Raw genomic sequence first — 23,875 nt, 5'->3', positions numbered from 1 at the left:
AGGTTTATCTAAATCATAGACATAGATGGTGGCATTTTCTTGATAGCTATTGGTTGGGTAATCCTCTTGGCTGCCAGAGGCTGCCTGCAGTTCCATGGCTTCCTGGCTCCATGGATAGTTTACAACAATGATGTTTCCTTTCTTCTAGGTCAGCAGGAGTATGTCTCTGCTTTGAATCTCTGACCCCTAGATCTAGATTTATCAGCCCATGCTGATAATCTCCCTACTGATTAACTCAAAGCCCACTGATTAATAACCTGACTTTGGGGGCACATTCCATTATATTCATAGGTGCTGCCATCACTCAAGGAGAGGGAATTAAACAAGGCATATGTATAGGAGGCAGACAGAATTCTGCCTCCCATACAGGATTTTTGTCCTCCCAAGCATGACACAGACCTGAAACCTACTTTACTCATTTGGTATCTTCACCAGTCTTACTGTTGTTCCCTATAGTTTGTTTGCCTTTTGTTGTCAAAGAAAAATATGTTTTTATTTATATTTAATTATCAGTTCAGTATTCAATGTCACTATCAAAGATCACTATCATTATTCAGTTCAATCAAAATTACTAAATTTGCCATTATATTTTCTCCATATCTGTTGTTTCAGTACCTTGTGTTTCCATTTGAACTTGCTTTTCTTGCTGAAATATATCTTTTAGTTCTCTTAGTGAAGCTCTGTGGTTCATAAACTCTATTAGCCTTTGTATGTCTGAAATTTTTTTATTTTGCCATCCCTCTTGAATAATTAATTGGTTACAAAATTCTAGGTTAACGGATATTTTCCCTCCCTTTCCTCTTTGTTCCCTCATTCCTTACTTTCTTCCTTTTACCTCCCCTTAGCAAGTACTTTGAAGATACGACTCTGTTGTCTTTTGGCATCTCCTTCAGTCTAGTTTTTTTTTTTTTTTTTTTCCTTTTCTTTTTCTGCCCTTGGACTTTTAGGATTTTCTTTTTATCCTTAATTTTGTGCAAGTCTGTTACAGAGTTTTCTGTGAGTTTTTATAGTCAGGTTTATTGAGGTATAACTTATACACAGTAATATTCACCTTCTCAGACATAGTTTAATGAGTATGGATGAACAGATATAGTCATGTAACCACCACCAAAATCAGCATACACAACATTTCCATCATCTCTAAACCTTGCTTCATGTCCCTTTGTATTTATTCCCCTCCCCTTTACATCTGCTCCTGGCAACTATCAGTTTGGTTTCATTCCCTATAGTTTTGTGTTTTCCAGAAGGCTTTATAAATAGAATCACACATTTGTATTTGGCTTATTTCATTTAGCATAATGCTTTTGAGATTCATCCATATGATTGTATGTATGTATGTATTTATTGTACTTTATGCATTTACCTGCAGTGTATGAAAAGTTTCAATTATTCTGGATCCTTGCCAGCACTTGATACTGCCTCTAAAAGGAAAAAAACAACTTTATTTTTGCTTTTTTAATGAGTGTGTTGTGGCACCTCATTGTAATTTTAATTTGCATTTCCTTAATAACTAATGATATGAGCATTGTTTCATATGCTTATTTACCATCTGTAGCTCTTCTTTTGCCCATTTAAAAATTCAATTTTCTTGGGACACCTGGGTGGTTCAGTGGGTTAAAGCCTCTGCCTTCGGCTCCGGTCATGATCCCAGGGTCCTGGGATCGAGCCCCACATCGGGCTTTCTGCTCAGCGGGGAGCCTGCTTCCCCCTCTCTCTCTGCCTGCCTCTCTGCCTACTTGTGATCTCTCTCTGTCAAATAAATAAATAAAATCTTTTAAAAAAATAAAATAAAAATCGAGTTTTCTTAAGGAGTTTTTAGTACTTTATAAATTTTGGATATAAGTCCTTTATCAGATAGTGCATTTTGCAAATATTATATTCCAGGACGTGGCTTGTCTTTTCATTTTCTTAACTATCTATTAAAGAGTCTAAGTTTTAAACTTTGATGAAGTCCAGTTCACTGGTTTTTCTTTTATAGTTTATACTTTAGATTCTTAAGAAATATTTACCTTAACCCAAAGTCACAAAAATTTTCTCCTGTATTTTTTATCCGAAAGTTTTATAGTTTTAACTCTTACATATAGATCTATAATTCATTTTGAGATAATATTTGCACAGGGAGTGAGGTGTTGGGGAGTAAGAATTACCTGTTCTCTTCAGGATTCTTCTAGCTGAACTAAAAATCATCTTGACAAGAGACAGATCAACAGGAGAAAATCAAATTTAATTCATACGTATGGGTAATCCATACAGACATGGAAATTCCAAAGACAGGCAAGGTGAGGTGTATATGTTATTCTGAACTAAGGAGAAGGGGGTGACAGGGGTCTGGGACGGCAGAGGGAAGGAATACAATTCACTGGAAGATGAAAAAGAGTAATGTTTCAAATATTTTTTGGGCCACCCAGAAACAATGTGACATAGAAAACTTTGATCAGACAGGCCTGGGTAGGTTCCTTCGTATATGCTATACCTAGTTCATAGTATAATGTAATTATATTGTAGGTAGCTCTCTTCCCAGACCAGGTCCTTTATTTAAATTTTTTGTAGGCAGTTGTGTGGAAGGTAAAGAGCTGTTCCTGAATCTGCTGGGTTTTAACAGGTTTTTAACTCAAATTAATCTTCATGGCAAAGTAGCCCATCTGAGGGGCAGCCTGCCCTTGGCCCCTACAGAGGTATAGAAGTAAAGCTCAAAAGTTCTTTTTTTTTTTCTTATGGACATCCAGTTGTTCAGCACAATTTGTTAAAAAGACGTTCCTTTGTCACTGAATTACCTTGTTACTGTTTTTGAATATTAGTTTGTATTCTGTGTATAGATCTCTATCTCTATTATTCCATTGATCTGTATGTGTACATATATGGGGATTTAGTTTTATTTTTGCTGCCTAGTGCCAAAAGTGTAGTTTTTTTTTTTTTTGTTTTAAAGATTTTATTTATTTATTTGACAGAGATTACAAGTAGGCAGAGAGGCAATCAGAGAGAGAAGGAAGTAGGCTCCCTGCTGAGCAGAGAGCCTGATGTGGGGCTCGATCCCAGGACCCTGGGATCATGACCTGAGCTGAAGGCAGAGGCTTTAACCCACTGAGCCACCCAGGTGCCCCAAAAGTGTAGTTTTGATCTGAAAATACACTTCTTTCTTTAATTTGGAAAATTCTTGGTTATTATCTCTTTGAATATTACTTCTCTATCATTTCTAACATTTTCTTCTTTTGGAACTCCTTTTTCATGTTGGAACCTCTGAAATCAGTCTTGATCTCTGCACTGTTTTGGGTAATTTTTCTTTGCCTTTTGTGCTGGATGCTGGAGTACATTCTCTCTTCAAAAAAACTCATTAATTGGGGCGCCTGGGTGGCTCAGTGGGTTAAAGCCTCTGCCTTCGGCTCAGGTCATGATCCCAGGGTCCTGGGATCGAGCCCCACATCGGGCTCTCTGCTCAGCGGGAAGCCTGCTTCCCCCTCTCTCTCTGCCTGTCTCGCTGCCTACCTGTGATCTCTATCTGTCAAATAAATAAATAAAATCTTTAAAAAAAAACTCCTTAATTTAAGAGGAATATTAATGTGAATTGATTAATATTTATATGGACATAATAAGGTTACACTTATTAATTTTCAGCTTTTAGATTTAACTTTGGAACAAGGCAAGAAGATAATTAAAATTATAAACACTGACTGTAGATACTAATCTTGCAAGTGAAATAATTTTTAAAATTTTTTTTTAATTTTTTTATGAACATATAATGTATTATTAGTCCCAGGGGTACAGGTCTGTGAATCGCTAGGTCTACACACTTCACAGCACTCACTATATCACATACCCTCCCCAATGTCCACAACCCCACCACCCTTTCCCTACCCTCCTCCCACTGGTCACCCTCAGTTTGTTTTGTTACAGTAAGAGTCTCTCATGGTTTGTCTGCCTCCCGATCCCATCTTGTTTCATTTATTCTTTTCCTACCCCCCAAACCCCGCACGTTGCATCTCCACTTCCTCATATCGGGGAGATCATATGATCTTTCTCTATTTGACTTAGTGAAATCATATTTATCTTTGAAAAATGCTTTTTGTTCCCTTTCAGTCATTTGTAACTTAATGTTTGTAGACATGTTTATCTTCTCTCAGTGGTTCTTTGGGTATCCTAAATCTAATCCTTCTGAATTGAGAGTATATTTGTGTAACATAGTAATGGGTATGAAGGCCCAATTGAAGCTACTTTAAACCTTCTGGAGGTTTCCCACTACAATTAGAATAAACTCCAAATGCCTTTGGCCAATAAGATCCTATTTGATTTAGTCTAAAGATTTCTTTGACTTTATCTTTTACTACTCCTTAGATGCTTTAGCTACATTGATCACCTTTGTGACCTTTGAACCCATCAAACCCATTTCTAACTATTGGCTTTTGTACTTACTGGTCCTAGACCTGAAATGCTCTCCTTTGTAGATCTTAACTGGTTGGTATCTTCTCTTCATTCAGGTTTGATCTCAAATGTTTCTGCCTCAAAGCATTTTTCCTAGACCCTCTTAGATAAAGAAGTGTTTTGTCCCCCTTTCCTACCAGTCTTTTACATTACCTTCCTTGTTTTATTTTCTTCAAAACATTTATCTCTAACTTTACTAACTGATGTTGTTAACTTGTCTTCCTCCTTTAGAATATAAGCTCCGTGAGGGCAAGACTTATCTATCTGGCTCAACTCTGTGTACCAGCCTTTAGAACTAATAGTCTGGCACATTGAAGAAGTTTAATAAAAAGAACCCGTGGATTGAAGGAATCAATAAATTGATATGATGTCACTAGAAAGTATTTTGTTTGTCATTTTGTGGAGAAGTACCTGGAGGCAATGAGTCCTGAGAGAACACTTCTATTAATAAAAATGCCATACTTATTATTCCTGACTTCTTGTTCCCATTGGGACTTGGAAACAAGAGTAAATTCTATTGAGGTCAACCTGGGAGTGTTTCTGAGACCCCAGTGTCTCCGGTCCTGAGAAAGAAATACCAGGGGTCACTCATGCAGATTACTTGGGAACTTTCTACAATTTAATATCTTTGAAAAAAAAAAAACAAACTACTAAAATCTTCCTTATTTTGTATCTTTTTTTTTTTAAAGATTTTATTTATTTATTTGACAGACAGGGATGACAGGCAGGCAGAGAGAGGAAGGGAAGCAGGCTCCCTGCTGAGCAGAGAGCCTGATGTGGGGCTCGATCCCAGGACCCTGAGATCATGACCTGAGCCGAAGGCAGAGGCCTTAATCCGCTGAGCCACCCAGGCGCTCCTATTTTGTATCTTTAAATTGTAGTTACCTGGGTTAACCCAGATGAACTTTTGGTTAATTTAAATTTCTTATAGAGGGGCACCTGGATGGCTTAGTTGTTAAGCGTCTACCGTCCGCTCAGGTTATGATCCCAGGATCCTGGCATTGAGCCCTGCATAGGGCTCCCTTCTTAGTGGGAAGCCTGCTTCTCCCTCTCCCCCACCCCCTGCTTCTGCTCCCTCTCTCGCTAGGTCTCTGTCAAATACATAAGTAAAATTGTCAAAAAAAAATAAAACAAATTTCTTATGTGGATTTATCAAAAGGCAAAATAAATTTTAAGGTACTATATTACTAATGTGTTGATTATTAATAAGCTGCAATCATTTTTGAATTTTATTTTTATTAATTTTATAATGTCACTAATAAAATTATAGGCCTCAAATACAATGGAGTTGGATTTTTTATTTTTTAATGTGGAGGTTTATCTCAGTCTAAGAATACAGGTGCGTACTCCCTATTGACTTAGAAAGAAATGTATTTAGATATTTTTAAGCCACCATCTTTTGCCAATTTTCCATCCCTGCCAAGTATTTAGAAGAAAAAATATAGGTGGATTATAGAAGAGGGGAAAAAAGAGATTTTAAAATAGTAGTCTCCTAAAGAATATAAGTAATTGATAAGACATGTATTAAAAAATGATAGGTGTCCTGTAAATATTTGTGGAATGACTGGGACTCTATCAGGTTTTGTGCATCTTAGAAAATATTCTGCTAATATGTGTATCTTTATTTCTTTTTTTGGACCAGTATCTAACAATATATATCCTATGGTAAATGTGTAATTGATCAATCAATGTCCAGTAATTGTTTCATATTTTAGTGGCTTGCTGTTATTTCTCATGGCCATAAAAATTCATTGCTTATAGTCTTTAGTATTGCTGAAACAGGTCACTTTTTTAGCTTTAAAATAGGGAAAAAGAAAATGTTTCCTAACCCATGTGTTTCCAGGGAAGGAGGAACTTCATTGGTGTTTTCATCATCATCAATAATTTTCTTGTATTGTTTTTCCAGTTAAAGATTTTATATCATGGTTTGGATTTTTCGTCTCTTTTTATAATTAACTGAATCTTTTTGGTAAATTAAATTTAGTTTGTGTCTTTCTATGAGAAAAGGAGCCATGGTATTGCTGCTTTTACAAAGTAATTTTTCAGACAATGAGAAAGTAATATGGACTATTTACAAAGAACTGATTTAAGACTAATATCTAGTATTTATTTATCTTATTATTTTAAAAGATTTATTTGAGAGAGACACGAGTGTGCATGCTCAGGGTGGGGCAGAGGGAGAAGGGGAGAGAGTCTTAAGCAAACTCCCTGCTAGGTATGGAGCTTGATGCGGGGCTCAGTCTAACAATCCTGAGATCACGACCGGAGCCGAAATCCAGAGTTGAATGCTTAATGGACTGCACCACCTAGTTGCCTCTCTAGTATTTTTTGAGCACTCACTATGTGCTAGGCCATATCTATTGTTTTATGTGTACTGTTTCATTTCTTCTCGACTACAACTCTGTGATTCATACTGTTCTCGTCCTCATTTTACATTTGAGGAAACAGAGGCACCAAGGGTCTAAGTAACTTGCCAAAGATCAAACACATAGTTGATTAGTGGCTGAACCCAGGTTTGAATTCAGCTGTGTCTTCTCTAAATCCCATGTTTTAAAAAAGCTGTAAACTGCAGTTCTTTTGAACTTTTTGAAGTTACATAGTAAATCTTACAGATGCTTTAAACTGAGGAAATGACCTTTTCTGAAATACTCCTGCTTAACTGCAGTTTACTGTCTTACAAAGAACACTAAGGGACTATCTAAATTCTTTTGATAGTTTGAGGTTTAGTTATATGTTAATATTCACGATATTACTATTTCTTAAACCATTTGTTTGGAAATTGTTCCATTCAAGTTAGTTGTGAGGATAAACATGCTTTGAAACAAAAGGAAGCTGTTGCTAGATACAAAGTTGTATTTGAATCGAATTTGAAGGTAGCTGTAAGCACTTTGAAGAACAAAGTTAAAATTCCAAATTTAAGATGGAAAATTGCAGATTACTACATGTATATGTATATATTTTAAAGATAGTATGATATATGGAAAGACTAGGAGATTGAAAGATCTGCTTTCTAGATCTTACTTTGCTGCTTATTTTATCCTGCATCTTTTGAGAGTCACTTCACCTCTACTCCTAACCTTCAGTTTCTTCACCTGTAAAATAAAAATCCAGAAGTTCAGAGAAATGACACCTGCTGTTGATCTGATGATTATCTGATCAAAGTCATGGGAAATTGCTTTGTAAGCTATTGATATAAAACCTTTGATATACTTGTCAGGTCATTTAAGCTCAGAAGCAAGAATTTGTATCTATTTATATGGATTCCATAGTGGTCTTGGGGCATATAGAATTAATTCAGTGGATTCATTGTATTGAATGTTTCCATAGAGAAGTACATGTATAAACAAATCTATAATAGACTTTATGAGTTCAAGAGCCCCAGATTAAATTTTCAGTGAAAGCCTGTCTTTGTCAAATTCTCAAACCCAGTGTTTTATTTTTCCTGGTATCTATACCTGTGGAATGCTACTTATTTATAGATGAGGTAGTATGTAACAATATAAACTAAATCACTCATTAAGATTGATAGAGACTTACCTTAAAAGAATTTTTTTAAAGAAAATAGATGCTTACAGGATAACATATATTTTATAATATAAAGGGGCATAGTGAGGAATCTGCGTGTGATTGAGACAGGGAGGAGGAGGTTGTTAGGTGGTAGAAGCAAAAAGGTAATATCTGGAAAAATAACCAGTAATAGATTATCCATACATAATCCAGTCTCTAACAGGGAAATCCCCAAAGGGATGATGCATGAATGTGTTGAATACCAAGCCAACATAGTTTTCACCTTCGAGTTGTATGCACTAGGCCAATCTTAAGAAACATAAACATTATGCTCTTATTAGAACTTTAGAGGAATGATACTGTGTACTGTACATTATGGATGGAAAAAATATCTTCCATCTCTTTTGCCTCCCATTCTTCTCCTCCCCCAGATTAAAAGATGAAAATTTATACAAATCTGGGGCGCCTGGGTGGCTCAGTGGGTTAAGCCGCTGCCTTCGGCTCAGGTCATGATCTCAGGGTCCTGGGATCGAGTCCCACATCGGGCTCTTTGCTCGGCAGGGAGCCTGCTTCCCTCTCTCCCTCTCTGCCTGCCTCTTTGTCTACTTGTGATCTCTCTCTGTCAAATAAATAAATAAAATCTTTAAAAAAAAAAAAAGAAAATTTATACAAATCTTATTCTAAAATCTTTGATAAAGCAAAGAAAAGACTATAATACTTGGCTGATCATTATATGTATATGTAAATTATAACAATAATAGCTGCAAGTTTATGAGAACACATTGTGTGCCATGATGCTGTTAGGCATTTTGGAGAAATTCTATCATTTATTCTTCACAACAGGTCTGAAATTTGTAATTTTCCCCATTTTTACATAGCTATTACTTGTCCCCAAATCACATAATAGTGATTGAACTAGTATTCAAACCCATACCTCTGTGACTACACAATCTGTGATTTTTTTCTTTTTTTCCCCGAATACCATACTGCTTCCTTGATATGGGGATTTTTGTTGTTGTTGTTTTTATAGATCTGGCCCAGAAGATCAAATGTGCAGCCAGATTTGGTTAATCCTGGGGCAAGAGTACTGCCCGTAAATGTCTTTGGCAGATGATGATGTTCAGGTGAACATGGCTGTCAGCCACAAAGCTTCTCCAAATTTTATGGGGAGTTGTTTCCTTCACTTGTGGACCCTACTATCAGCATAGCTTCCTACTTCCTTCAAGGAATCAGTGAGCCATCATTGAACTATTCTGTGAACAGACTCTAGTTTTATAGGAAAGTAAGCGTTAAGTTTGCTGATGAGGATTTCTGCATTTGCTGTTACTGCTTTCAGAAATATCAGAAGACGTTTACACATGTCTAGGGAACCTATCTACTGTTATGAGACAGCTCCTGTTGGGAAGTTTTTTTGTAATTCTAAACTGAGGAAAATGTCTTCCTAATGAAAGGCTGATTTGTCACTGTTTCATGTAAAAAAAATTGAGTTAGAAAGTGCTTAGTCAAGAGCTTTTGCAGCTAGAAGAAAAAAAACTAATATGAATTTAAATAAACGCTACATTATGATTCATATTTGTCTCACCCGTATTTGTCTCACTCACAAATCCTATGATACTACCTTCTCCATAAATTTTCTTCCCTCAATGTCTCATACATAACTGTACTTACTCTTAATTTGTTATGTTCATGAGTTGACTTTATTCACCCAATGAGATTGTAAGCTCTGCAAGAACAGGTACCTAGTAGTAACATTTTTTTAAATGACTTTTGGGGCAGTAATTCTTACCCTGAGACTTCTAATTTAGACAGTAGAGCTCTCCAGTCTAAGGAAGGCATCAATATTTTTGGCTTTTGGCTAGGTAGACTTCTACAGTGTGATAACATAAGCTATTTCATGCTCACCAGAGGCCCTGATAACATTGGAAAACAAATTTTCATTTAATAAATACCTTTATTAAAAAAACATTATAGAGGCGCCTGGGTGGCTCAGTGGGTTAAAGCCTCTGCCTTCGGCTTGGGTCATGGTCTCAGAGTCCTGGGATTGAGCCTCGCATAGGGCTCTCTGCTCAGCAGGGAGCCTGCTTCCTCCTCTCTCTCTGCCTGCCTCTCTGCCTACTTGTAATCTCTGTCAAATAAATAAATAAAATCTTTAAAACAAAACAAAACAAAACAAAAAAACATTATAGAGGCGCCTGGGTGGCTCAGTGGGTTAAAGCCTCTGCCTTCGGCTTGGGTCATGGTCTCAGAGTCCTGGGATCGAGCCCCGCATAGGGCTCTCTGCTCAGCAGGGAGCCTGCTTCCTCCTCTCTCTCTGCCTGCCTCTCTGCCTACTTGTAATCTCTGTCTGTCAAATAAATAAATAAAATCTTAAAAAAAAAAAACACAACATTATAAACATGTCTTTCATAATGAAAGTTTGGGAATTAGTATTTGGCCATGTCTGGCCCAATGTTAAGTAATAATGATTACTAAGAATATGATTGATTTATTGATAGAATAATTAATGAACTTTTTGTTTTAGGAAATGTTGTGGGCAACTTGGGACATTCCTTCTTCAGTCAGAGTTTCCTTGGCAGTAAAGAACATGGTGGATTCTTATATGTGACATCTACCTACCAGTCACTGCAAGACCTAGTACTCCCAACCCCACCTTACTTGTTTGGGATTCTCATCCAGAAATGGGAAACTCCTTGGGCTAAAGTGTTTCCCATCCGACTAATGTTAAGACTTGGAGCTGAATATCGACGTAAGTAGTAAAATAGATTCTTCAATGCTATATAACCAAAATGTGATGGTTAAATAAAGGCCTGAAATAATCAGACCCTCAACCCCCAGTGATACAGTCCCAACAGAAGTCTTTTGAAGTAGCTAAGCTAAATTTGGCCATTGTCTTTACTTATTTTAGCTTTAATAGTAAGGACTAAAAATCTCAAAATAGGAAGTTAGTGATTATTTAATACCTTATAAACTTAAGTTCATCTTCAGAAAAAATGTATTGGACTTTAACAAGTAACCTTTTACAGTATCTGTAGTGAATTTTTTTTTTTTTTTTTGCTATTTTGTTGGAAAACAGTTATGACAAAGTATATCTTACATAACATAACAGGTACTGGAAACTAGTGGTATAGCGATCAACTTTCAGTTGGTAAAGTGAGTAGTAGAAGAGCTTCCTTGCCCATTGTGGAAGTCATACAACTAAGTTATGAGGTTTAAGACATTAAGGCTTAAATGTAAGTTTTATTTTAAACTATATTTTTACCTGATCAGAATTGCTGTGGTCTAGGAATTGGACCATTTGAACAAGATTCTTAACTCTGTGACTTACTAGCTCTGTACCTTTGGGCAAATCACTTAATCTGTCAGTTTCTTCTGAACTGGAAAAAATAATACTTGCCTTTTATGTTATGTAAGATTGTTAAGAGGATCAAATGAAATAATGAAAAACTATTTTATGAATCATAAAATAGTATATGCTTTCAGCAAGTCAGCTTCATTCTTTCACTTATTCATTCAGTAAGAATTTGATAAAGGCCTACCATTTGTAACAAATCCTAGGAATTTAGAAATAGTTAAGACATGGTTATAGGTTCTTAGAAACCTTTGTAAGGAAGACATACAGAAATCATGATTACAGTAGTATATTGTATTAAAACACATGTTCAAAGTTAACAAAGTTCTCTTGTAGTTCTGAGATGGACTCTAACTTCACCAAGAATGAAGGAGTTGGATAAGGAACATTTCTTGGACCAATTTACTTCTGGACTGAATTGTGAAAGAGGCATATGAATCAGCTAAATGAAGTAGGGAAAGGAAAGGATTGTATGCAGAGGAAACATGTTATCTTCCTGTCTTGTACAGGCAGTTCACCCCCTAACATTCAAAGAGTAAGCCAAGTAATCGGTCACCTCATGTTTGGCTGTTCTAAGGAGGATCCTGGTGGGGAGGTATATAAGAGTGAACACAGAAGAATTAGGAGAGATTTGTTTCCCCAGATCATATTAATCCAGTTTGAAGAAGAGTGCTTCCTAAGACTTTGTAGTTCATTTTTAAGACTGCTGCATCAAAAGGCTTATTCTGGTCATCAAAAGACTTACTCTGGTATGGTTTGTAGAAGGCTCAGAATTTGTGTTGGATGCTACCGTGCTAAATACTTTTGACCCCTAAATTTCATATGATCTAAAACAGCTATTCCATTTATATTTTGAAAATTTTATGAACCCTGATGTCTCTCTTTTACCAAAATATTAAGCTGTCAGACTTAGTCTCATTATTTCTCATTTCCATAGTTTATCCATGCCCACTCTTCAGTGTCAGATTTCGGAAGCCATTGTTTGGAGAGACGGGGCATACCATCATGAATCTTCTTGCAGTAAGTTGGAGATTTTTATTGCCTTCTTTCTTATTGGGGTTTGTACAGAAGAAGGAAGAGAAGGATTTCATTTTTTGTTAATAGCCATACCCCTGCTGCTTCAGGCAAGTGGAGATTTATGCTGTAGGAAAAGAGCAACATATATATTCTTTAGAAAGTATATAGTGCTTTGGAGTGGAAATAGTACAGGATTTCAGCCCTTCGTTATACACTTACTATTGAAGTTACCTTGCAGGATTATTTTGAGATCTAGAGGTAATGTATATTTAAAGCACCTAGCATTCTGTCTTGTTTTTATTTTAGGCGTACCATATCATATCAGTGTCCCCTTTGTCTGTATAGCTTATTGTTTAGCCCAGGATTGCTCAGAGATTTATTCAAATGCCTTAAGCAAGTAAGGTATTCATTCTTTTCTGATGGATTTGTGTATAGGTTGGGATTCACACTTTATTCTTTTCCTTTCCCCTGGGCTCTCCCATGTACCTTTGCACTTGGCACAGGCTCTGACTCTTTTGACTAAGCATATTGTTTGGCTTGGGCCCACTAAGGCCTTTGCTGTATGTGTGCATAGACCAAGGTCAATCCTGGGTATTTGGAGAGTTTATGAAGCTTGCTATGGTTTTCTCACCTCCCAGAACCTTTGTTAAATCTCTGGCTAGTCTGCCTGCTTGTTACTTTCCCCAAATAGGCTAACAACCTCAAGCTAACTGAGCTGCTGGCCCTCTGTTCCCGCTAGCCACTGAAATTACCACTGCAGCTGCTACCACTCCAAGTAAGATCCTTCAAGTAGCAGAGCTGATGTTTTCACAAACTACCTTGAACCACCTGCGAGGGCTAGGGTGCAGCCCCAAGAAAGATCACGGACTCAGCTCTACCATGCTTGCTTGAAGTTCAGTAGCTTTCACGAATAAACACAGCTCAGCATGTTGTATGCCTTTGGACTAACTCCAGAACATCATAATGGTTGTTTTTAAAAAACTATTTACCCAGCTTTTTAGTTGCTTTTTAGGGGATGGATTTATTTCCTTACTCTGTCTTGCATTTGTTTTTATAGCTTTTACTATGTTTTAAAGAGATTTCAGTAATAAGAAAACTTTTTTTTTTTTTTTTTAAGATTTTCTTTATTTGTCAGAGAGAGAGGAGCGAGAGTGAGCGCAGGCAGAAGCAGAGGGAGCAGCAGGCTCCCCGCCAAGCAAGGAGCCCGATGCGGGACTCGATCCCAGGACACTGGGATCATGACCTGAGCTGAAGGCAGCTGCTTAACCAACTGAGCCACCCAGGCGTCCCAACTCTTTTTTTTTTTTAAGATTTTATTTATTTCTTTGACAGAGATCACAAGTAGGCAGAGAGGCAGGCAGAAGGTTGGGGGAGCAGGCTCCCTGCTGAGCAGAGGGCCCGATGTGGGGCTCTCTGATCGTGGGATCATGACCTGAGCTGAAGGCAGAGGCTTTAACCCACTGAGCCACCCAGGCGCCCCGATAAGAAAAACTCTTGTAGCTTTACTTGTGTAGTTGCCATTTTCAGTGATCTTCATTCCTTTGTGTAAATCTGTATTTCCATCCGGTGTTGTTTTCCTTCTGCCTAAAAGATTTCCTAACATTTATTGTCATGTGGGTCTTCTGGTAAGAAACTTGTTTGGCGGGGCACCTGGGTGGCTCAGTGGGTTAAGCTTCTGCCTTCAGCTCAGGTTGTGATCTCAGGGTCCTGGGATTGAGCCCCGCATCGGGCTCTCTGCTCGGCGGGGAGACTGCTTCTCCCTCTCTCTCTGCCTGCTTCTCTGTCTACCTGAGATCTCTCTCTGTCAAATAAATAAAATCTTAAAAAAAAAAAAAAGAATAGAAAAGAAACTTGTTTGGCATTTGTATTTCTAACAGTATCTTTATTTTACCTTCATATTTGAAAAATATTTTTGCTGGATATAGAATTCTAGGTTGGCAGTTTTATTCTTTAAGTATTTTAAGATTTTTTTTGCTTATTTATTTGACAGACAGAGATCACAAGTAAGCAGAGAAGCAGGCAGAGAGAGAGGAAGGGAAGCAGGCTCCCTGCCAAGCAGAGAGCCTGACATGGGGTGGATCCCAAGACCCCGGGATCATAACCTGAGCCGAAGGCAGAGGCTTTAACCCACTGAGCCACGCAGGCACCCCTTCTTTGAGTATTTTAAAGACGAATAGCAATCACTTTACTGTTTTCTGGTTTGCATTGTTTCAGACAAGGAGTCCATGTTCCCTCTTTGTTCCTGTCTGTGTAATATTTTTTCCTTCTCTGTGTACTTTAAGGTGTTTCTTTTTATTACTGGTTTTAAACAATATGATTATGTACTTTTTATGTTTTTTTTTTTTTTTTTTAGTGTGTTTCTTGTGCTTGGAATTTGTTGAGCTTAGTTTTTGCGAGTTTATAGTTTTTATCAAACAACATTTGCTGTCTACCTCCTCCTCTTCTTCAGGGACTCTAATGTTATAGACATGTTAGGCTGCTTGAAACTTCACAGCTCACTAATGCTCCTTTTTCTTTTTTTAATTTTTCTTTTTTTTTTTCTTCCTTGTGTTTCATTTTGAATGGTTTTTACTGTTGAGACTTCAAGTCAAGAATCTTTTATTTTGTATTGTTAAAGCTGTCAGTTCCATTTGTGGGGGGAGGTGATCTCACTCATAATTTTCATCTCTGGAAGTTTGACTTAAGTCTTTTCTATATCCCATATGCCTGTACTTAATTTTTTAAACATCTGGAATATGATCATTGGAACCTCATAATGTTTTTGTTTGGTAATTCTAAGATCTCTATTGGTTCTAGTTCAGTTTCCATTGATTAACTACCCTCTTACTTTGAGTTGTATTTTCCTGCTTCTTTGCACGCTTGGTATTTTTAAATTTCTTATTGGATGCCAAATATGATTTCTCCACACTGGGTGCTGGATCTTTTTGTATTCTGTAAATATTCTTGAGTTCTGTTACAAGTAAGGCAGTTAATTTACCTAGAAATAGTTTGATCCTTTCAGTCTTGCTTTTAAGATTTATAAGGTGGGGATGCCTGGGTGGCTCAGTGGGTTGAGCCTCTGCCTTCAGCTCAGGTCATGATCTCAGGGTTCTGGGATCGAGCCGCACATCAGGCTCTCTGCTCGGCTGGGAGCCTACTTTCCCCTATCTCTCTGCCTGCCTCTCTGCCTACTTGTGATCTCTCTCTCTCTCTGTCAAATAAATTTTTAAAAAAACTTAAAAAAAAAAAAAAGATTTGTAAGGTGGAACCAAAGTCCTGTTTACTATAGTACTAATTATTCCCCACCACTAAGGCAAGACCCTTCTGATTACTTGTAATGACTCTGGTCCTATTTGGAATTAGGCCAAACTTCACAGATCAAAGGCACATTTCTTTACAAGACTTTTTTTTTTTGGGGGGGGGGGGTTCGAGCCCCACATCGGGCTTTCTGCTCAGCGGGGAGCCTGCTTCCTCCTCTCTCTCTGCCTGCCTCTCTGCCTACTTGTGATTTCTCTCTGTCAAATAAATAAATAAAATCTTTAAAAAAAAAAAAAAGATTTTATTTATTTGACAGGAAGAAAGAGACACCAAGAGAGGGAACACAAGGGGCGCCTGGGTGGCTCAGTGGGTTAAAGCCTCTGCCTTTGGCTCAGGTCATGATCCCAGGGTCCTGGGATAGAGCCCCTTATCGGGCTCTCTGCTCAGCAGGGAGCCTGCTTCCTTCTCTCTCTCTGCCTGTTTCTCTGCCTACTTGTGATCTCCGTCTATCAAATAAATAAATAAAATCTTTAAAAAAAAAAAAAAGAGGGAACACAAGAGAAACAGACTCCACACTGAGCAGGGAGCCCGATACAGGGCTTGATCCTAGTACTCTGGGATCACGACCTGAGCCCAAGGCAGATGCTTTAACGACTGAGCCACCCAGGTGCCCCACAAGACTGTTGTTACTTTAGGCACCAGCTTCAAGTTTAGGGGTTCCCAGCCTACCTATACTTCTGACTAACTGGATACAAATGTTAGCATTCCCACTGCCCTCTCAGTTTTGGTAATTCACTGGACTGATTCACAGAACTCAGCAAGGTATATAATACTTGTGATTACAGTTTTATTATAAATAAAGGAAATACAAATCAGGGCCAGTCAGAAGAAGAGACATATAGTACAAGGTCTGGGAGTAACCCACACAAGAAGCCTCTGTGTCCTCTGGGACATGTCATCTTGCTGATACATTGATATATAACATGCACAGAGTAAGCACCTGTACTTTGTGTCCTGAGTTTTTATTGGAGTTTCCTTACATAGGCATGACTGACTGAGTCATTGGCCATGTGATTGAACTCAGTCTCAAGCCCCCCTGATACCATGTGCCTCAAGGCCCCATCTTCTAATCACATGGCTGATCTTTCTGGGATGACCAGCCCCCTCCTGAATTATCTTGTTCACATAATCTGAGGACCCACCATGAGTCACTAAATTAACATAGACTATCAGGGATCCACCACTGAGTAACGAAGACATTCTTATCATTCAGGAAATTCAGGGGTTTGGAGGCTACCTCTCAGGAACCTGAACAAAGGCCAGCCAAATTCTTTGTCATGTAAGAATATTCTAACCTAATGCCCATTGAATATGAGGTTTACTGCTCTGGTTTTTAGGACCAGGCACTATTCCCACACCTGTGTAACAGATAATGTTCCCAGTAATCATTTCAGGTAGTTTCTGCACTGGCCTTACAAAGTTTTCTCACACACATTCACTGATCCGAACTCTGCTGAATTCTGGAGTGAGACACTCTGCAAATCTTTGGACCTCTTCTCTGCAGTGTTCTCCTCTCTGATACTCTGTCCTGTGAACTCTAGCCACCTTGGGTTTTTGGATTCTCAGTTTTATCTCCTCAACTCAGGAAATCTGCTAGCTCTCCCTGGGTTTCCCCTTCCTACACCTGAGCTTGGAAACTGTTTTGGAGGCATAACCTGGATACTCATAGAGCTCATCTTGTTTGTTTCCTGCCTCTCAGGAATCACTGTTCTTTGTGGCCTGAGATTCAGTGTCTTTGAAATCATTGTTTCATGTGTTCTGTGCATTTTGTTCTTGTTGTTGTTGTTTTGTTTTGTTTTCAGGCAGGAGGGTAAATCCAGGCCTCTTCTCTCCATTTTGGCCAGAAGTGGACATTTTATTTTATGTTATTTTATTTATTTTCTTAAGTAATCTCTACAACCAATGTGGGACTCCAACTCATGACCCTGAGATCAAGAGTTGCATGTTCCACCAACTGAGCCACCCAGGCACCCCCAGAAGTAGAAATTTTGAAATTATATTTTAAATCTACAGGATCTCTTTCTCTCTCTCTCTCTTTGTCTCCCTCCCTCCCTCCCTTTACTCTAGTTCCCATCACTTTATCACTCCCTGGCAACTTTAGTTTTTAGTCACATTTTTGACAAGGTAATTTTTCTTGCTGATTATAATCTGCTGTAAAATGAAAAGGAGATATTTATCCTGTAATCTAGTAGCATAAACTAATAATCTAGTTTTATGGCCTTTTATATCAATCCACTTATATAAACTTTATGGCCTTTTATATCAATCCATTATATAAACTTTTATTGGGTTATCTCCTGAAGTATCTTGCTCTCCATCACCACCGTTAGAGAGGAAAATTTTTTCTCTTTCAAGGATACCCTGATAGTCTATGTTAGCTGGTCTAAGAATTAAATTGACATGAGACAGATTACAGCAGAAAATTGAATTTAACTTTGTATATATGAGAACCTCACATACAGGAGGGTTCAAAAACAGAAAGGTAAAATGAGTTATATATGATTAATGGAGACATATTTTCAGGTGGCATATTCTGGTAACCTTCCATATCAATAGTTCATTCATTTTTATTGCTTTGTAGTATTCAGTTGTATGTAAGAACCACAGTTTATCCATTTACCTGTTGATGGATCTGTGGGTTATTTCTCATTTTTGGTTATGAATAAAGCTACTGCAGGGGCGCCTGGGTGGCTCAGTGGGTTAAGCCGCTGCCTTCGGCTCAGGTCATGATCCCAGGTCCTGGGTTCAAGCCCCACATCGGGCTTTCTGCTCAGCAGGGAGCCTGCTTCCTCCTCTCTTTCACTCTGCCTGCCTCTCTGCCTACTTGTGATTTCTCTCTGTCAAATAAATAAATAAAATCTTTAAAAAAAAAAAAAGCTACTGCAAACATTCATGTATGAAATTTTGAGTGAGCATTAGTTTTCCTTTCTCTTGGGTAAATACCTGGAATAGAATAGTTAAGCCATATTGTGCATTCAGTGTTATATAGAACTGTGGAATTCTTTTCCAACATGCCTCTAGTAGTAGTGAATGCCTCTAGCATTCACAAGAAATATAAGGAATTCTTTTTTTTTTTTTTGCCAGCACTTGTTATTTCTCTCTCTCTCTCTCTCTCTTTTTTTTTGTTTTTAATTTTTGCCATTCCAATAGGAGTTTAATGGTCTTAATTTTTTTTAATGATTTTATTTATTTATTTGACAGAGGGAGACACAGTGAGAGAGGGAACACAAGCAAGGGGAATGAGAGAGGGAACACAAGCAGGCTCCACACTGAGCAGGACTTGAGCCAGGCCTTGATTCAGGACCCTGGGATCAGGACCTGAGCCCAAGGCAGATGCTTAACGACTTAATGGTCTTAATTTTTGTGATTTTAATTTGTATTCTGCTTATGATGAATTATTCAGAGCATTTTTTTTTCATGTGCTAATTTGCCCTCCTTATGTCTTATTTAGTGAATCTTGGGATTTTTGCCTATTTAGAAAATATGATTTTTTTTTTTTATAAAGATTTTATTTGACACAGAGAAAGATCAGAAGTAGGCTGAGAGGCAGGCAGAGAGAGAGGAGGAAGCAGGCTCCCTGAGGAGCAGAGAGCCCGATGCGGGGCTCGATCCCAGTACTCCGGGATCATGACCTGAGCCGAAGGCAGAGGCTTTAACCCACTGAGCCACCCAGGCACCCCTAGAAAATATGATTGTTATTTTGTTGTTGAGTTTTGAGAGTTTTTCATGTATTCTGAATATAAGTCCTTTGGCAGATATTTATCATTTGTATATTTTCTCCCAGCCTGTGGTTTATCTTTTTATCCTCTTAACAGTGTCTTTCGCAGAACAAAAGTTTTTAACTTTGTTAAAGTTCAGTTTCTTTTTTTTTTTTTTAAATTTTTTATAGATTTTATTTATTTCAGAGAGAGTTGCAAAAGCAGGGGTGAAGGGCAGAGGGAGAGGGAGAAACAGGCTGCCTGTTGAGCAGGGAGCCTGACTCAGGGCTCCATCCCTGGACCCCAGGATTGTGACCTGAGCCGAAGGCAGACACTAAACCGACTGAGCCACCCAGGCACTCCTAACGTTTAATTTCTTAATGTTTTTATGGAGCATGCTTTTTATATGATATCTAAGAACTTATTGACCAGAATGACATCACACATATTTTCTTCCATGTTTCTTTGTAGAAGGCTTATAGTTTTATTTTTATGTTTTATATTTAAGTCTATGGTCTATTTTTAGTTAATTTTTGTTCATGATTGTGAGGCATCGTTAGAAACTCTTTTTTTTGGTCCAGTACTGTTCGTTGAAAAGACTATCCTTTCTTCATTTACCTGGCTTCACACCCTTATCAAAAGTCAGCTGGAGCACCTGGGTGGCTCAGTCAAGCAACTAACTCTTAGTTTCAGCTCAGGTCATGATCTCAGGGTCCTAAGATCAAGCCCCTCATGGGACGCCATGCAGAGATTCTCTCCCCTCCCTTCTCCCCCCACTCACACTTTTTCTCTAAAATAAATAAATAAAATCTTAAAAAAAGAAAAAAAGTCAGTTGACCATACCTGCATGGATCTACTTCATCCTTCATTAATAACTTTGTCCAAGCCCAAATGTGGATGAAGACAAAAAGAGTAGCCCATTTTCTGGTCTTTAGGTTCATGACCAATACCATTAAAGAAGCTTTAGATTCATGACCGATACCCTTAAAGAAGCTCTCAGACCTGGCAATATTTCCTGCTCCATAACACATTCCTATTCTCATGTTTTCTCAAATTTCCAGTACCTCTTCTTCTTTTCTCACTTTCAGCTGATGACTCAGCCCCAATTTCCCTGAGTTAATAGAAGCAGTCAGAAGACAATTTTCACACCATTCCATCCAAAAACTTATCAGTATCTATACATTTTCTTTTCTTAGCTTCTAGGACACCTTTCTTTCTTGGTTTTTCTGCAGAATTCTGACTTGCCATTTTTCCCTTCCCATCATGTTCTACCTCTCAGTAAATGGAAGTATGGTCTTACAGTTGCCCCGTCCATTTAATTCAGAATCATCTTTGATTCTTCTTTTTCCACATTCCACATTCAATCCAGTGACAGATATTGTCAGTTACCTCTTCAAAATATATCTAGAATCTGATAACTTCTCACCGCCTTTTGAACTGTTAACACTTTGGTCAAAGTTATCACTGTCTCTTACCTGAATTATTTTTGTATTTTTATCTGATCTCCTTTCTTCTATCCTTGTTCCCTTACCGGCTATTCTACAGAGAAGTAAGAGAGATCTGTTAAAATAGGTCAAAAACCTTCTCACTGTAAAGGCAAAGGTCCTTATGGTGGCCTACAAAACCCTATGAAATCTAGCTTTGTGCTGTCACTGTGACCAGAACTCCTAACACTCTTGCTCACTTTGCTTCAGCCACACTGGATGTGGTATGTGCATGTGCATATGTTTTATCTATAAATAGTCATTGAGTGCCTAGGCTGTTCCAGGCATTTGGGATATAACAAGAAGAAAACAAGTGAGAGTCCCTACCTCTTGGAGCTTACTCTAGAGGGAGGAGACAGTTAACGCAGAGTAATAAGTATTCAGATATTTGTTTAATATTGTACATAAGGTGTATATGAGACAGGTCTACTTCTTTATGAGAATTTATAATCTAATTAGAGAGCTAGAATATACACATTAGGGTTTTCATTATACATTTCCTTATTATTTAAATTAATAATATCTTCTAATTTTCACATTCTTTCAGCTTGTGCTGCTTTTATTACTATAAATCATATCCTGCCATTGGTAAATGCTTTATTCTACTTCAATCTGCTTTTTCCCAGGACTTCAGAAATTACCAGTATACATTGCCAGTAGTTCAAGGTTTGGTGGTTGATATGGAAGTTCGGAAAACCAGTATCAAAATTCCCAGCAACAGATACAATGAGGTAAGATTTATCACCAAGGCATATTTTTCATTGTTAAATACACAAATGAAAATGAAAAATATATGAGTATATATAAATTTCATTTTTTAATTGATAGTGAAGTCAGTTCATAATGCTATGTGACTTAGATCAGTGATGAGGAGTTTCGTGACAGAAAATCAAGATGTTAGGTTTGTGATTTATTTAGTCATTAGTTGTGTCATTAATTGTGCTTTTGATACCATGGTAATCAGTGACAGATTTGCATTTCGACTAAGGTATAAAATTAACTTTATAACACTAGTGGTGGGATCTTTTCATTTTTCCCTCTTACTGTGAATATATATATTTTTTGACAATACTTAACATTTAAGCATTAACTCCCAAAATGAATTTTAAGTAAGATTTCAAAAGCAAATAAATGGTTGCATTTTGAATTAATGAATGGTTCCATTTTGTAACTATAATGCATTCTATATACACATTACAGAATGAAATAAACAGTGTTCTTTGCTGATATGCCCTGTGAAGTCTCTTTCCTCTTTTTTTTTTTTTTTCATAAAAATATTATGAAAAGAATGTAGTTATTAGAAGCAACGAATTTGGAGCCAAAGTCCTCCACCCTTTTTGTCCTGGGAATTCTCAGCTTTCTGTATTTCTCTTTGGTGGCTGCATAAGATTCTTTAGTTGATCACAGTGGCTGGCTTTAGCTGCAGGTTTTGAACCTATTAAAATGCAGATTCCGTGGAAAGTCAGTAATTCTTTTTTCTTTTCCTTTTTTAAAATTGAAATTCTATTAATTAACATATAATATATTACTAGTTTCAGAGGTGGAGTTCAGTGATTCATCAGTCTCATAAAATACCCATTGCTCATTACATCACCTGTCCTCCTTAATGTCCATCCCTCCAACCCCCATCCCTCCAGCAACCCTCAGTTTGTTTCCTAAGATTAAGAGTCTCTTAATGATTTGTGTCCCTCTCTGATTTTATCTTGTTTTATTTTTCCCCTCTTCCCCTATGATCCTCTATATCGTTTATTTTTTTTTAAGATTTTATTTATTTATTTGACAGACAGAGATCACAAGTAGGCAGAGAGGCAGGCAGAGAGAGAGGGAAGCTGGCTCCCTGCTGAGCAGAGAGCCCAATGCGAGGCTCGATCCAAGGACCCTGAAATCATGACCTGAGCCGAAGGCAGAGGCTTACTGAGCCACCCAGGCACCCCTCTTTGTTTTGTTTCTTAAATCCACATATCAGTGAGATCATATGATAATTGTCTTTCTCTGATTAATTTATTTCACTTGCTATAACACCCTCTAGTTCCATCCACATTGTTGTAAACGGCAAGAAAAAAGTCTTGCTTAAATTGAAAAGTTTCTTAAAGTTGTTTGTAAAATGTCCAATATATGGTTTAAAAGAAAAATCTTAGGGGGTGCCTGGGTGGCTCAGTGGGTTAAAGCCTCTGCCTTCGGCTCAGGTCATGATCTCAGGGTTCTGGGATCGAGTCCCGCATCAGACTCTCTGCTCAGAGGGGAGCCTGCTTCCTCCTCTCTTTCACTCTGCCTGCCTCTCTGCCTACTTGTGATCTCTGTCTGTCAAATAAATAAATCTTTAAAAAAAAATCTTATTTTGAAACTGAATTTGATATAATAATGGTTAAAATTTGTTTTATTATTATTTTTAAAGATTTTATTTATTTGCCCAAGAGAGAGCATGTGCTTGAGCTGGTGCATGTGCATGTGCAAGCAGGGAGAGTAGCAGGCAGAGAGAGGGAGAAGCAGTCTCCCCGCTGAGCAGGGAGCCCATTGGGATGCGGGGCTCCAACCCAGGACCCTGGGATCATGACTGGAGCCAAAGGCAGAGGATTAACTGACTGAGCCACCCAGGTGTCCCAAAATTTATTTTATTAGAAGGCTGGTAAGTCTGCAGTTATTACTTCTGCTATTTCTTGATATAAAGTAAACTACCCCCTTCCCTCTCTTTTTTTCATTTTTTCCTTCTTTCTTTTTTTTCCCTTCTTTCAGCCACTTATTCATCATTCAACTGTATACTCAATTTTTACTTTCACTTAGAATCTTACTGGATTTATAAACTCAGGAGAATGAGTTTTATGAGAATGACCTACGTGAAGAAAGCTTTTATCCATGGCTTTCAATGCAATGGCTTTTTTCAGGACAGTAGAAAATAGTACCTAGAATGTGTACTTTATTTTTTCCTGTGATGTAATTAACAGTTTTTATCTATTAGATAGTCCTACCTTGGAATATCAATAAGTAATAGACTAGACTAGGTAGTGTCAAATCTTTAAAATGAATGATTTTTAAATAATTTAAGTAGTCTTATCTAAGTACTATCTAAGTAGTCTTTTTTAAAAAAATTTTATTTATTTGAGAGAGAG

General features: G+C 37.6%; 1 protein-coding gene across 3 annotated transcripts in view; it reads left to right on the top strand.

Annotated features, from left to right (window-relative positions):
* Positions 1-23,875, top strand: part of ZFYVE9 (zinc finger FYVE-type containing 9) — a 211,978-nt gene that overhangs the window by 146,267 nt on the left and 41,836 nt on the right. For all 3 annotated transcript variants that reach the window (XM_047725413.1, XM_047725411.1, XM_047725412.1), the window contains 3 exons: positions 10,445-10,669; positions 12,210-12,292; positions 21,395-21,499. In XM_047725413.1, the coding sequence (XP_047581369.1) occupies positions 10,445-10,669; positions 12,210-12,292; positions 21,395-21,499 (413 nt within the window). The remainder of the gene's footprint in view (positions 1-10,444; positions 10,670-12,209; positions 12,293-21,394; positions 21,500-23,875) is intronic.

The sequence above is a fragment of the Lutra lutra genome, chromosome 4 (genome assembly GCF_902655055.1).
Source record: "Lutra lutra chromosome 4, mLutLut1.2, whole genome shotgun sequence".
NCBI lineage: Eukaryota > Metazoa > Chordata > Mammalia > Carnivora > Mustelidae > Lutra > Lutra lutra.
Note: the sequence above shows the minus strand (reverse complement) of the source record. Positions and strands in the feature narration are given on the sequence as shown.